At 41.0% G+C, this 15,463-nt stretch overlaps 1 protein-coding gene across 2 annotated transcripts in view; it reads left to right on the top strand.

The window, feature by feature from the left end:
* Window positions 1–15,463, top strand: part of SRGAP1 (SLIT-ROBO Rho GTPase activating protein 1) — a 146,867-nt gene that overhangs the window by 117,552 nt on the left and 13,852 nt on the right. For both annotated transcript variants that reach the window (XM_048300795.1, XM_048300796.1), the window contains exons 16-18: window positions 10,093–10,198; window positions 13,404–13,628; window positions 14,754–14,833. In XM_048300795.1, coding sequence (XP_048156752.1) covers window positions 10,093–10,198; window positions 13,404–13,628; window positions 14,754–14,833 — 411 coding nt within the window. The remainder of the gene's footprint in view (window positions 1–10,092; window positions 10,199–13,403; window positions 13,629–14,753; window positions 14,834–15,463) is intronic.

Below are 15,463 nucleotides of genomic sequence, written 5' to 3'. Positions count from 1 at the left end.
AGCCTGAAAAAAGAGCTAACTTCACAGATTTTCCTGAGATGATTTGTTTGCCATGTGTAGTAGTCTGGGTCAGTTGTTAGTCATACTCACAGCTGTGGTTGTTCCCTTTTTCTACTGGGATTAATGTACAGTACAATTCTTTGTTTAATAGGGCAGGAAGAATATCTTTTGCTGTACAAGGGATAGTTAAATTTAAACGCATTATTATTTTCTTCTGCGCACAGACAGAAGGGAATGAAGTCATGAACATGCAAACAGATTGTGTTACTTTCCAAGAATGTTTTCATGCCCCACAGCTTGGGGTCAGCACTGGTGAATAAGTAACTAACTGCTCAACATTGTGTGATTCTGGACCTTTATTGTGCTCAGCTCAAAACTACCGATCCAACCCAGAAAACTCTTCAGTGCAGGGATAGAGGGGAACAGCTGAGAGTTGTCTGCGGGAGAGCCTGGTCTGCCTTCCCACACGCAAGTTGTAATAGGATGCCTTGGAGGAGCATCGCATGATCTGTGTGCTGCTGGTGCTCATAGCCAGACACAGAGAGGTTGTAGTAATTTGGAAAGTTGTCAGTGGTTGAGTGAATTGCTTTGACATGCACAAAACCTCAGGGACCCAGGTCACTGACCCCTGCAGGTGTTGAGGGGTGAGGCCAAGCCAACCATCAGTAGACTTCGCTGTTTCCTGTGGGCACAGAGGTCAGAGGAGCTAGCTTTGTGGAGGAATTTCCTTTCTACCCTTCCTTTATAACTTGCCTGCTTCAACCAAATGGAGAAAGAGGCAGTTCCACAGGTAATGAGAGCCAGTCCTTTGGAATATTAATTAGGTCAGGCTCTACAAACTGTTGTTTTGGCAGAGGTCTCAGCCCAGCAGGCAGGGCCACCAAGTGATGGGTGCAAAGTGTCCCAGGCTGGCGATCAGGTGGGGTTTTCAGCTCTCTACTTGGGGGACACGATGTGTGTGGTTTGCTTCCCACATAAGGAGGATTGCAGTAACTCCTGCTGGAGGTTACAAATACGTGGATCACTGTGACCACATATATGTGCAATATTTTGTGTTTCTTTTTTTTTTTGCAGCTGTTGCTATTTACAGACTTGGTGGCACTGAGGAGTCCTAAAGGATCTGAAAACCACAGTTTAGCAGTCTGATCTCTGATGCTGAGGGGAACACTGTCTTTTTAGGAAGCGTAGTCCTGGTTCTGCTTCAGTTCAGCTTTAGCTAACGATGGTGCCACAGCCCAGAAAATCCCTGCAAGTCACAGAAATTGAAATCTAAAAAAGGGTCATTTTGACTCAGTGATTTTCTGCATGACAGGGATGATAGAACTTTACCTAATAATCCTGCACCGGTTTCCATAACTTCTGGATGAATTAAAGCATATCTGCTGGAAAAATTTATTGATTTAGTGGCTTCAGTTGATAGAAAATCTACCACATTCTTGGATAAGATGTTCAAATGATTAATCACTTTCGTCATTAAACATTTGTACCGGATTTCTTTCTCAAAGTTTCTGCTGTCAGATTCTGCCCATTTGATCTCTTTATGTCTTCACTATTTTGACTAAGCATTAAGAAAAATATAAATGGTGTTTGTTACATGTGGAGATGGTATTGCAGTCTGCTGTGTTGAAGAGCTTTAAATACAATTGTAAACTAAATTGTAAAATACCAAGAATGAGTGTTCAGTTTACAGAGATTATACAAGTGAATGCTCAGGAGATGCAAAGATCTTTGCCCAAAACAGCCTTTTAAATGTGTTCCAAGAAGAGGAACCTGGATGATTTCAAAGAGTTTTCATTCACCACTGAAGGGACTGAAGAGGGAATGGGGTATTTGGAAAGAGGGGTAGAAGTTCAGTGGACTGAGCAGATAGATTATGTGGCACCTGCACAGGCAGGAGTGATTCACCAACCTTTCAGAGCACCACTGTCTGAGAGGGTTCCAATTCAATTGTCCCAAAAAAGGTATTTATTTTGTTCTTAAGAACTTCAAGAAAAATGGCTGCGAATAATAGATCCTTAATACTAGATCTTGTTTTCCATAGACAATGTCCAACTATTGCAGTGAATTATTTTCTTGTGAGTTGACAACCTTTTATTTAAATAATAGTATCATCCAGCAGAGCTGAAATCAGGAACAACAATAGCCTGGAACAAAGTCACTGCTTTTCGCAACAACATTTTAAAATGTTTGTTGAGAAAGAGGTGTTGCCATCTGATCCTGGTTTAGACTGAGTGTTCTCTGAGGGTGTCATAAATCTGGGTTATCATCTCTATGACAGTTTGTCAAAACAAGGTGTAATGACTGAGTAGTTCTGCTAGCTTTGACTTCTGCTATTGCTGTTGTACAAGAAAGTAGAGGATTTTCTTCGTGATAATATGTTGAAAGAGTCCAAGATCTGTTTTCTGACAGGTTTTGGAGGAAGCATGGGGGGGGATGATTTTGTCGTTTGGTTTGGTTTTCACAAGGTTATCATTAGGGGCACACTGAAATGGTGTATCAATGCCTTCAGCACAGAGAGGAGAGTTAAATGTGGACCAAGGCAGGACAAAAGGGGTTTTCTCTTTGAGCACACCAGGGTGAGTTTACTTTGTGTTGTCACAGAGAGAGGAGTTTGAATGAAGTATGAGGAAAGAAACAGCTCTTGTGCCTTGCACACAGAGCCAGCCCCAGAAGCATATGCTGGGAACAAGGGGCTGTGTGGTCGCATCTTCTGGTTATCTGAGAAGCCTGAGGTGGAGTGTTTTTACAGCTGCGTACTGTTCTATATACTTCGTTGAACGGTGCACCACTTCCAAGGAATAAGAATGTTTTATTGGGAAAAAACTCCAAAACAAACCAGCAAGCATTTCGAAATATACTATGTAGCACCTACATGGTACATGTTATCATAAACTGTGGTTCTAGAAGACTATTTGCATTGCTGTATTTTAACTTTAACACTGGATATCTTGCAAAAAGGAAAATCATCTAGGCAAGATTTCGCCTCCATTTCAGACTTTGAATCAATCATAGTTTCATTAGGTTTTTTTCCTGTGCTTATGTGGCCTCAGATATTATGTATCTTGGTCTTTCTGCTAAGGGAACAGGTTTCTGTGAGAACTTAGGTCAGTGTAACTTCTTTAGATCACAATTGATACATAAAGTCCAGAAAACTTTCACTTGTTTAATTAAATGTTTTTAAATACTCTTAATTCATATTGCATTCATGATCTGAAAAATAGTGAGGAAGGGAATAAACATTCTTTTCAAATAGTTTTTCAAGATAAATGTCAGTGTGGTTTCTTAATCGTTGGCAGAAATTGTTACAGAAGGGGAGAGGGAGAAAGCAAATTTGTAAAGTTAATGTTCACATAAAACTGTAAAAGGGCAGAATGTCACACATTTTATATGGAAATGTAATGTTGCCAGTGAAAAACCCCTTGAAACTGAAGTAGTTAGTTATGGATGTCAGGCATAATTGAGGCTACAGCTGCAAAGTGAACCTTTCCTCAGTACAGCCACCAAGAAATTCCTTTACATTTATGCATGTATTTCCAAATGAAATAGAGCATTGTGAGTTAATGCTTTCCATTTTGTAAATACAGTGGAAACAATACAAAATTACTGTGATTTTTATGGCAATTTGTATTAATTAGACTCATGAGAACAGTGTTATTCTGTTTGGGCTTATGATCTAATTTAGATAAAATTTGGGCCAAGTTATATGCGCTGGGCCAGAGCAAGCATGAAAGTTAGAATAGAACATAAAGAATCCATCTGATTGTGGGCCATAATTCTTCATTCTCATCTTAAAGAGTGGCTACTCTTGGTCCCAGCAGCATTCTGTAATCCAGAGGACAATCCAAGATTGGGGTGGGAAGGAGGAGAGTTGCACTGCACTTCTGTCTGCCCCTTTGTAGAAACAGGTTGGGCCAAAGACAAGAAAAGTATTTGTAGCAGGAGCTACATGGAGGCAGAAGGTACAGAAGCTGAGCTTGGTAGGGCTGGCTCGAATTCACTGCTGGAGGACTGCAGTTTCACTCCTGGTCGGAGCTCTTACACACGTGACTTACTCAAGTTCACATTTCTGCCATGCAGCAGCAGACCCACCTCAGCTATTCAGACTGCTTAACGTCTACACAGAGCATTCCAATTCTTCATGTTTTCATCTCCCTTGCCTTAAATTTCATAGACAAAAATGGCAAGATGAATGAAAACTCACATTTTTTTTCCTTCTGCTTTTTATCATTTTAGTCCCTTGCCACCAGTGGTGCCTGTTTACCTAAAGATATAAATGTTATGGAAGAAAATAGCTTTACTGCTTTTCCAGGCTATTGCCCACTACTTAAAAAGTAAAAAACAATTCTGAATCGTCAACTCTCCATGAAAAAGTTTCAACAAAGTGGGAAGTGTTTCCTTGCCTAGGTGACAGTGAAGACTGCTGGGTTTGTAATGCCTTCTTAAATAGATCTGAAAGAGCTGTAAGTGGCATTGCTGAGTTAATATATACGTATCTTTGAGCTGGATTGGACTCATCTACCAAAATGAAAAGAGGCACAAATTGTTAACTTCAGCACTAATACATATTCATGTAGATAACTTGTCAGCTGCAAATTGACCATAAAAATTACATCTGCAAGTGTAACTCAGTCCCATTTGACATCCACAGGGTGTGTAAAATATGCATTAGGCATTCACTCTGTTACTAGTAGGCACCACACCGAGTGGGAATAGCAAGTAGCCCCCACAAAGAGATACTACATTGGATTTTATCCTTCAAAGCCATGTTCCTAAAGTAGAAAGACATCTTACATTACCATTGTTTGCTTCCTCCTTTGTGCTACCCTTGCTTGTGAAATATGCTTACCTTGCACAGCACTGGATGTTAGTTGTAACACAATTCATTAGTTTCTGACACCAGGTTCTGACACCTTCTATATGTTTTGATCAATAATATCTTCCCTTTGCCAAATGTTTGCAATCCTGTTGTTCACACTGAGATTGGCCCGTGGAGGCTAGCTGTTAAGAGAGGTTCATGTAACATCCCCAATCCGTAACTGATGTTTCTGAGCTCTACCTGCTCCCAGGCGGAACCTTCTCGTTTGGATAACCATGTCTCACCTCCAGTGCAGGAGAGGCCATGTGTATGACCAAATACAGTGCTTTCTTTTCCTTTTTAAATTAAAAAAAACAGAGTCATATGCAGCTGTCCATTTGGCCCAAAATGCTTTGAAACCACCAGTAATTGCTCTCTTGCAAAAAGACTTTTATTCTGCATCACTGCATCTATATATTTGAGTATGTTGCCTTTTACATGCTCCACTACCTGAGTTTGCTTAATTGCTTAATTTACATTTTAATTTACATTTTCTTAATGTTATTTAGGATGAATATATCCCTATTTTCATTTCTAATTTAGTTTTTGTTTATTTGTGTTTGGGGGCTTCTGTTAGTAATTGTGTTTTCTCCCCTCTCAGGTTTCCTTTACTCTTCTGTGGTAGATTGTTCACTTCTGATCCGTTTCACTTTAGAATTACCTTTGCAAAAACCTCATCATGAGTGACCAGGTGGTTAAAACTGTTACTTCTCCTGGAAAAGTAGAGATTCATTGTTTCTGTGTGTCTCTCCAGTAAGTGAAGGTGACACTGCCTCTCCAGAAGAGGTTCCAGTGTTCTTGGAGACTGAAGATCACACTTTTCAAGGCTTGACTGCCTAGGATTTATGTCTATCTCGTGCAATTGAGAACCAGTCCTTAGTGTGTGGCTGCCAAAGAGACAGCTAGCTGATAAATATATGCAATGACATTAATCTCATCTGGATTCATTCATCCAGGTCAAGGACATGGAGCGTCTGCAGAGTAAGCCCATGTGAGATCAGTAAATAAAATCTTTTCTAAGAGCAATGCTGTATTGCACCTCAACAGATTTTCTTGTGGAGCTTGTGATCTGCCTTTTTGGAGGATTTTATGAACAAGTGGAACAGACACCACTCAGAGGGGATTAAAGTGAAGTCAGAGGCTAAGATTGTAGACTTAAATGACCTCTGAGGAGTCCTCTGAGCTCTTTTTTTTTTTCATTTTTTGTAGTAGCTGGAGGCTTCTTAGATCCCAAACACCTCAGAAGCTTAGATGCCTAGATAATGTTATGAATACACAGAAAATCAAATTCCTTATATTATTAGGGTACTTTGTTCCTCTCTTTTCTTATGAAAATACATTAATAGTTCTGGGCTCAGGTGCCTGGCTCTTCTACAAAGTGCTGCAGTCGTGAAACTCCAGAAGCTGGCTTCTTCCCCTTCTTTTGTTTCACCTACAACTATCTCCTGTGCAACTGCTTTGACAGAAGCACAGTGTTCCCACACCAAACAGCCTCTCATCTTGCTGACAGGAAACTCTTCTGCTTGTGGGTTTGACCCCCATGGCCAAGATGGGTCTGGAAGGCAGATGTGTCAGACCAGAGCTCCAAAAGTTTTGCTTTGCTCTGAGAACTGGGAACTAGAAAATAATAACCATTTCACTGTGTGGTATTTACTTGATGTTAGTCTTGATTTGTTGATATTCCTGTGTCCTTCTTAGAGATCTCTCTTCCCTGTCTCTCTCCACAGTCAGGAAAAATACATTAGTTCTCAGTGTGTTTGGCCTTGCCAGAGGCTTGTCCTCTTGTTTGTCCTTGGGAATATGAGTCTCATCATATCGTTAGAGTAATGAACCAGTTTTCAAATCCCCTGATTTCTATTTCAGCTTGGCAGCTAAATTGCCTTATTAGGACAAATCATGTAATAGCAAGCACTTCTGTTTTCTTAGCTGAGAAATGGGTAATACCTCACCAGGCACTCAGATAAAAAAAATCAGAGTAATGAAAAGAGGGTCTCCAACAGAAGTACTATGAGAGGGGAGATATGGCCAGCTTTCTTCAGCATTGGCTTTGCCAGTATTTCCTTGCAGCAACCAGCTTATAGGTTAGATGGCCCTTCTGCCCTGAGGCTCTCTTTAGCAAAGCCATTGGAGGCAAAGCAATGCTTTAGCTTTCCTCTGCATGGGAAGAAGCAGAGCTGCAAATTCTTTCCGCCTGCATGTAGAAAGATTGCTCTGTATTCATTCCATCTTTCCTACGTACCCGAACACTCATGTACTGCATACTCTCAAGCAGTGGTGAAATTCAGCTCCACATTTAAAAGCAGTGTGCAAATACATTACACCATTACCTAGCTCCTTTAAACCAAATCAGTGCTGGAAAATAAAAGCCTCTTGAAATAATGTGGAAAGCACATAAATTTAACACTTAACAATAGTTTGGATTTTCAATAAAGGGACTTTCATGGAAGCTGCGTCCGGGTTACCAGGAAAGTATTGGAAACACACACATCTCACTCAAGCATGTATGGCATGTAACTGCTTCAGTTTAGAGTTCAGGTCACTTCTAGTGCTTAGTATTGATCATGCTCCTGGTAGGACAGCTGGGATAGTTCTACACAGCCAGACTCTCTGTACCTACTCGGCCGTCTCTGTGCTGCCTAGTGGGACCAGTTCCTGACTCATGCATCCTGTTAAACTTATCTAGGAATTGCTTGGAAGAATTGTAGGTGGCACAGACCACAAGCACATTGGAGAGAGTGGTAACTACTGAGTGGTAGTTGCCTGCCAGTGTGCCCCATCCTGGTTTAGCTCACTAGTTTAGACAGAGCTATTGCAGCCATACAGGTAGCACACTGCTAGAAGGAGCTGCTCAACCCACCTTGGGTCCCAGCCAGTGCATTTCTCAGGTCTGATTTGAGTTCAGCAATGACTGAACCTGGCCCAGGGCCAGTCTCCAGAATTGTCTGGAGGAGGCAGGACTGTAATACAAGGCATTAGCCAGAAAGGCTGTAATGCAGAAGGCAAGTCCTGGTGTTGCATCAAAACTTCCCTCCAGCTTCCCACATGCAGTACACAGTGCTGCTGAAGCAGGACTGTTGAAAGATGTAACCAAAGTTCCTTGGACTTTCCTCCTTCAGCCCCACTCCACCTGTGCACATGCGCACAGGCTCAAAACCACCCAGACCTACAACTCTGCTTAGAGAGGTTTACAGACAGGCGTGTCAGGAGGAAAGTCAGCTGAACTGGAGACTCACAAGGCACCCTCTCTGTAACAACAGCTGCTTTTGTTCAGAGAACTGGAACTGAACTGCTTCTTCCACTGGGAGGGACTTAGATGAGGCAGGTGGAGAGAGGTTTTGCACTAAAATTGGTGGCTGTGGTCTATGCAGAACAGCAGTGTGGCACTGCATTGCAGAAGTGGGGGTGTGCAGCATGGACATCTCCAAGATGTGGCCTGCATTGGAATGGGGGAGGAGAGCTGTTGAGCTGCTCTGTGGATCCTCGCTGTGCAGGCAGCTCCCGAACTTAGCAAGTTCCTGCCGTGGACACCAGTTCTTAACCAGTAACCAGAAATGCTTCTTGACTCATGCAGTCCATGTTTAACAGAAACATAAAAATAAACTTCAGGTCCCATTTTTTTCCATTTGAGAAAGTGTATTGGCTTGAACGGATTTCCAGCTAGTATTTGGGTTCAGAGTGACTCATTAGGTAATAAATTATACAGTTTATCAGCAGTCCTTTTCACTACCAGCTCTGCAGCAGCTCAGCAGGGACACTGTCCAGCCTTCAGGGGCTCTGCTGGGGAATAGGTTTTTACTTCCTGCCAGAGTTTTGCTATTCTGCTCCTGTAGTAGATACCATAATCCAAATGGGCATCCTTCGTGCAAGCGGTGGTAGGCTGTTCTCCTTCTGCAGAAACTCTGATGGAGGCCAGTTTGAACCCATCCCAGAATCTTTTGTTTGCAGCACACCAGTGGTGCTGAGCCAGTGGCATCTCCTGTGAATGCTGATGTGGAAACATCTCACACCCTTTTGCTACAGTGGCATTTCCTAGTGAACTGTAACACTTCTACGTGGTAAACAAAAGTCTTGCTGCCAACATGCTCTGCTTATGCTTAGTTTTTATTACCAAAATAACAGTTACCAGTTGTTCTTCTAAGAAATGTAAGTCAACACACATTTTGCATCTACAAATAAATAATGATTGGTAGAAATAGCCATACCAAAGAGCACATAAGTAACACACATCAGTAATTTTGTTTACACTTACCACATTTTTATGTAAGTAATTATTTTAATTGTGTGTACTCATAAATACCATGTTTTGTGGTACAATTGGCTTTTCAGCTATTGGAATCAGCTCCTGCTTCTGATTTCCAAATTTTTGAATATCCACTTTAGTGCCACTGGACAGGATTTCTCATCTTCATCTGCTAAGGTTTCCCCTAGATGTTGCTAATTGCAGCATACTTTCTTGGCTGACATAAAAAGCCTTACTGAAATTTTAGGTTGTTTCCAACTGTGTCATTTACACAGAAAACACACTGAGTTAAAAATTGAGATACTGCTTATTCTGAAAAAGTTCAAGCTTTTATCCCATCATTGCCCCACTTGCACCCACATGGTCTTTCTGACCAACATAGAAGATAGTGCATCCCTGCTACAAGACATTAGGAACTGGTTCTTTTATCAGATGATTTTTTTTCCCACTTCAGAAGAATTTCAGTGGACTGCTATAAAATCATTTGAGAAAAATGCAATCTTTGTGTTTCTTGGCTCCATACCAAAAAAACCTTAAGGCCTTTCTCCTATTTTGCCAGTAAGAGAGTTATAGCTGGACATTTGATTAAGAAAACTTACTAGAGAAGCTCGATGATTGGAGTATATATCTGATGTGAACTTTCAAATAAAGAGAATGCACCTGTATTTGAAATGAATGGCGAACATCTTTCCTTGGTTCCTTCAGGTTATTTATGTACTGATTTTGTGGTTTTGTGAGCTATCAAGCTCAGCAAGTGGCCAGCATTTGACTTAGACAGATTTGTATCTTCTTTAAAAACTGTTACTTTTAAACTGTGTGGTTTTAATGAGGGGGAGAAGAACTTCTAGATCTTATTTTTCTAATAGGCCAAAATTAGACAATACCGACTAGAGAGGCATGTGATAATAAAGGGTTGGAGTAAATTGAGTAAATTGCCTAAATACTCTTTTAGACAATCATAAACAAGGGAACATAAAACACTTTCTTCTGTTTGCAGGAATAGACAATCTCTATGAGAGGGCTCTTCACATCCGCAAACTCCTCCTTACTTTGCCCAGGTCGGTCCTTATAGTGATGAGATACCTCTTCGCCTTCCTCAATCAGTAAGTGCTTTATACTTAGCCCAGGTGCTGTACCTTTATCAGCCTTCCTTTGCTGGTATTGAAGTTCTCTAGGTTTACTCATACTCTATGTAGAAGTTACATTTAGAGTCCATTTAACACAAAAGATGATCTTCTAAGCGACAGTGAAAATAGAATGAAAGCACTGGATTCCATTCAAATTAAAATTCCATTAGTCCAAAATTGAACTAGACGGATTAAAGTGCTGTCTGAAATGGGGAATGCAGTCTATAGCATTAAAGCTGACAACAAAATAAACCTGTAAGAAAAATAACAAATACAAACTGTAGCTACATTAAAACTAGTTTATGCAATTTAAAAATACATTTTTTTTCCTTATCTCAAGCTGATTTCTTCTGATGGGATAAAACCCCAGTATATTCAAGCAACACAGGCACTACAAGCTACCTATTTGATGCTAGGCACTGGCAGGGTGAGGCTTCACCTTGCTGCTTCTGTTTTCTGATAACAGGGGTACGAGTATAGAGAGCACACATCCGCTGTGTATGCTTTGATAGAGAGTAGCTTGGTTCTCGCAGTGCAAAACACAGGCTGGAGGGAGGGTTGTGTGAGAGGGAGAGCACTGTTCACGTCATCATCCCAGAAAAAACTTATTTCTGTAAGCTAAAATAAAAGACAGCTTGGGCAATTGAACTCTCTTTCTCCCTCCAGTCCTTCATGGCCCTCTCTGGTCTTGCTGACCCCAATGGTTTCACAGAAAATTTTGCTTATGTATACTTTGCCCTGATTCTGACTTTTCTCTTTCTACTGTCAGTTTGTCTGTTTTTCCTGTTACATCTGCTTTCATATCACCTTTTTCCTCTTTTTTACTAAATTTGCCCTTTGCTGATTCATTCTGTCTTTGTGACCTTCCCCATTTCATCCAGCCTGTCTGTTCCTATAGAAACAGGGTCTTTGCAGCCGGGTTATTTGTTCATGCCGGTAGTCACAGCTGTTCCTGTTTCCTTTCTTCTAGCAATTTCTGAACCACTTTCAAGAAGTATATAAGAGAGGGGCAGAGGTCTAGAGTTTTATGAAAATAACTGCTCATTTGGAACTGAATCCATCCCCCAAAAATGACACCATGTAAATGTCTTAAAGGCTTACATCACAGCTTCTCCTCTGCAGAGACATACAGATTGACCAGTACTTGTTATGTGGTCATGTTAGCTGCATCTGTGCTCTCCACAGGAATGCAATTTGGAAAGCAGACTAAATACCTTACTGCCTCCAAATTGCTCCTGGTGCATCCACAGGAAAAATATTCCCTTTATTTGACTTCCTGCAAATCCCATCCTGCTTTTCGCATATGCAGTTATGCCAGCTTGGCCACATGAAGTCATCAGGTCTCATGGCAGACCTAACCTGGTGTAGCCTCCTGCTCAAAGCTCTAAAGTTACATCAAGTTGCTCAAGGGTTTGGCCAGTCAAGAACAAATGTCAGCAACTCCACAGCCTCTCCAGGCAGTCAGTCCCAGTACTTGGTCACTCTTACAGTAAAGAAATCTTTTCCTGCTTTCATTGGAATATCCCTTGCTACGTCTATTGCCTCTCATCTCTTTGTACCTGTGTCTGTCTTGCTCTTGTTTGTAATCTCATATATAGTAGGAGATTGCAGCTAAATTCTCCAGTAACCTTCCTGTCTCAAGGCTGAACAAACCCAGTTCTCTCTGCTTTAGTTTATAACCCATATGCTTCAGCTTCCCAGCCATCTCAGTAGTAGTCCTTTTATGGGCTTGTACCAGTTTGTCAGTCTCTCAAAACTAGCCACAGAACCGCATGTGCAACTTCACGAGCACCAGGTGGAAAAGGAATAATTAATTCCCTTAACCTGCTAGCTTTTCTATTACTAATATAGCCCCAAATGCTGTGGAATTACTTCCATCCCATGAGCAGGACTTTGCATTCATCCTTGTTGAACTTGATTGAATTCCTGTTTCTCCATTCCTCCATCTTGTCAAGGTCCTTCTAAATGGTGGCACATTTACTGCCCCCTTCCCAGCGTGGTGTCATCTGTAAGCTGGCTGACTGTGCACTCCATCCCCTTGTCTAGGTCATTCATGGAGATGCTAAACAGTACCAGCCCTGCTATTGAGCCCTGAGGAGCACTGCATATTAACAGCCATCAGCAGAATGTCACATTTCACAATTATAGTTACAATCTTTTTTAACAGTTTTGCACGTATAAAGTCTGAACCACCTGTTAAATCAGAAGAACAAGATGTCTCCAATTAACACATGGGACAGGATAATAAATCATGGCATAAGAAAGGGGCGAACACAATTTTAAAAGCTAGTTATGAGGGTAGTCATTTAGAAGGTTTGCCTTATGCATATGTATTGTTTGTACGTGGAAAACACTCTCTAAAATTCCCTTTCTAGAGGGAATATGGTGTTGTATTTGAACACAACCAGACATCAGAACTCCTGTGCTGCTTCAGAGTGCAGGACGACATAGTAGAGGGCATCCCAGCACTTCAGGTTCTGTTTGACTGGCCCCGCACAGAACCATTCAAAAGCCAGCTTTTCCAGCAAAAATGTCAATGCTTTTAAACAAGGGAATGGATAGCAACTTCTCATTCAAAATTGAAAACTAGTAACATTGCATTTTCTGGAAGAAAGGAGAGCTTGCAGAAGTTGATTAATAACAACAATGAAAGCCTTTTGTTTGGGCACTTCCATAATGAAACTATTGTAGGAGTTTGTGGGCAGAAGGCAAGGTGCTTAGGAATTTCAGGCTGTATGGTAAAAACAGAAACTAGAAGTCACAAGAGCCTTTGCCAGATCCAGGAACTTAGTTGCCTCCAGAAGACAATTTGGTCTGCTTAAGTTACATAGCCAGCTGTTGAAAGAGATGCACCAAGGTCCAGTGAGAAATGTATCCCCACTTCGCATCCAGCTCACTTGGAGTACTGATGACATAGAAGCAGCAGCAGTTGATGTTAGCCCATTAAGTCAGCATACAGTCAACGTGGTGGCGTGGAAATACATACATATACATATAAATATGTGGTATAAACTCACTTTATAGTGAAGAAATCTTTTTTATTGTTCCGTTACTTTATGTGGAATTGTCAATGACAACAGGAAATCTCTAAGTTGTGATTAAAAGAGGTTTTCTACAGTTTTCAGAATAAAGTTAGTCACAGTGGAAAAGTCAATTTTTCTTGATTTTTCTGTTATAACAGCCTTTCACAGTACAGTGATGAAAACATGATGGATCCATACAACTTGGCCATTTGTTTTGGGCCAACCCTGATGCCTGTTCCAGACATACAAGACCAGGTGTCTTGCCAGGCACATGTGAATGAGATAATCAAAACTATCATCATCCATCATGAGGCTATTTTTCCAGATGTGAAAGAACTTGATGGACCAGTGTATGAAAAATGCATGGCTGGAGATGACTATTGGTAAGTCACAATATTATCCTTCTGTCTCCTAAACAAAATCATTAGGCCGGTTATCTGGATAACTGCTGTGATACGGAATTCCTTTTGTGCACAATAGAAGTATGCAGATAAATGAGAAGAGCATTTAGGTCCACACAATAAAGTGTTAAGTATAAAAAAGTGAAACAAAGGCAATTATTATGAGGTTTCCTACAACATTTTGTGGAGGAAGCTGCTTTGTGTTCAGCCAGACAGAGATAGAATTCCAGGTGTACTGTGCAGAGCACACAGACAGGTAGGAAATTGTTTGTTTGGCTGTGAACCACCTTATCAAATTTCACCTTATGATGCCTGCTTCTTTTCTTTGTTGTGCTTTAACTGGGCAGGTAGCTAAACACCACACAGCCACTCGCTCACTCCCCCCACAGTGGGATGGGGGAGAGAATTGGGAAAAAAAAGTAAAGTTCAAGGGTTGAAATGAAGACAGTTTAATAGGACAGAAAAGAAAGGGCAAATAACCATAATTAGAATATGCAAAACAAGTGATGCACAATGCAGTTGCTCATCATCACTGACAGATACCCAGCCAGGGCCTGGGCAGCAGCCCCTGACCAGCATTGTCCCAAGTTTATATACTCAGCATGACACCATGTGGTCTGGAATATCCATTTGGTTGCTTGGGGTCAGCTGTCCTGGCTGTGTCTCCTTCCAGCTTCTTGTGCCCCGTAGTCTGCTTGCAGGTGGGGTGAGGTGTTCAGTGTAAACACTGCTCAGGAACAACTAAAATATCAGTATGTTATCAACATTATTCTCTTCCTAAATACAAAACACAGCATTGTAGCAGCTACTAGGAAGAAAATTAACTCTATCCCAGCCAAAACCAGGACACTCCCTTGATAGCAAACACACACACACTTTTTATTTATAAAGGATTCAAATGTTCTGAGGGCTTCTTAATATCTGAATTTTGTTTCAAGGAAACATATATAGGCTTCTTCATTAATGATGTATCCATAGCACACTAGGATAATTATGTTGCACATAACTTTGGAGCATTATAAAAATAATTTAAAATAATCTCATGGAGGTGGCATATTTTTGATGTTTGTGGTTCCTCTCTCTGCTCAACCTTCTGCTTGCCTCCAGTGACAGCCCATACAGTGAACATGGTACATTAGACGAGGTGGACCAGGATGCCAGTACAGAGCCCCACACCAGTGAAGACGGTGAGTCTGTTACATTACCATGCCTTTGATGGGGGTGAGTTCTACAGGTGTTCCACACAGGAGGCCTTCTTCCTTTCCTAATTGTGTCTTATCTGAAATAAGGAGATTTCAGTCCTGGTGTTCTCTAGTAAATCTTTAATCTCTGTTTGTGTGCTTTTGCACTCTTGATTCATCTGTGTTTGACCAGCTGTTTCCTGTTCTCTCCTGATTTGCCCAGTCACAGGAAGGGCAAGAGAGAAACTATTTCAGTCAGCACATATTATCTTCTGACATGATGTTACATTTTTAGTGACTCTTTTGTCTACAAAAACTAAATTTTTCAAAAGTGTGCCTTTAAATATTGCAGCTAGAGAATATTTGCCATTCAGGCTCTATTTTTATTTGAATTTTAAAGCTAGTCTCTCTAAAGGATTTACAGCAACTGAAAAACGTGTGTGTATCCCCCACGGTGAAACTTTTCAACAGTAGTAATTTTCTGTAAATATCGATCGTATATACTTCTGGGTATGAGAGGTATCCATAAAAAAATTGATGCAACTCTATTATATTAATTCTTTTTATCCAGGTCATAAAGGTGTATTCGACTGTGACAGTTTGACCATCCTTCAGATGTCCCTCACAGTAACTTCT

The sequence above is a fragment of the Corvus hawaiiensis genome, chromosome 4 (genome assembly GCF_020740725.1).
Source record: "Corvus hawaiiensis isolate bCorHaw1 chromosome 4, bCorHaw1.pri.cur, whole genome shotgun sequence".
Lineage (NCBI taxonomy): Eukaryota > Metazoa > Chordata > Aves > Passeriformes > Corvidae > Corvus > Corvus hawaiiensis.
The sequence above is the reverse complement of the archived record's forward strand: the minus strand, read 5'-3'. Positions and strand labels throughout refer to the sequence as shown.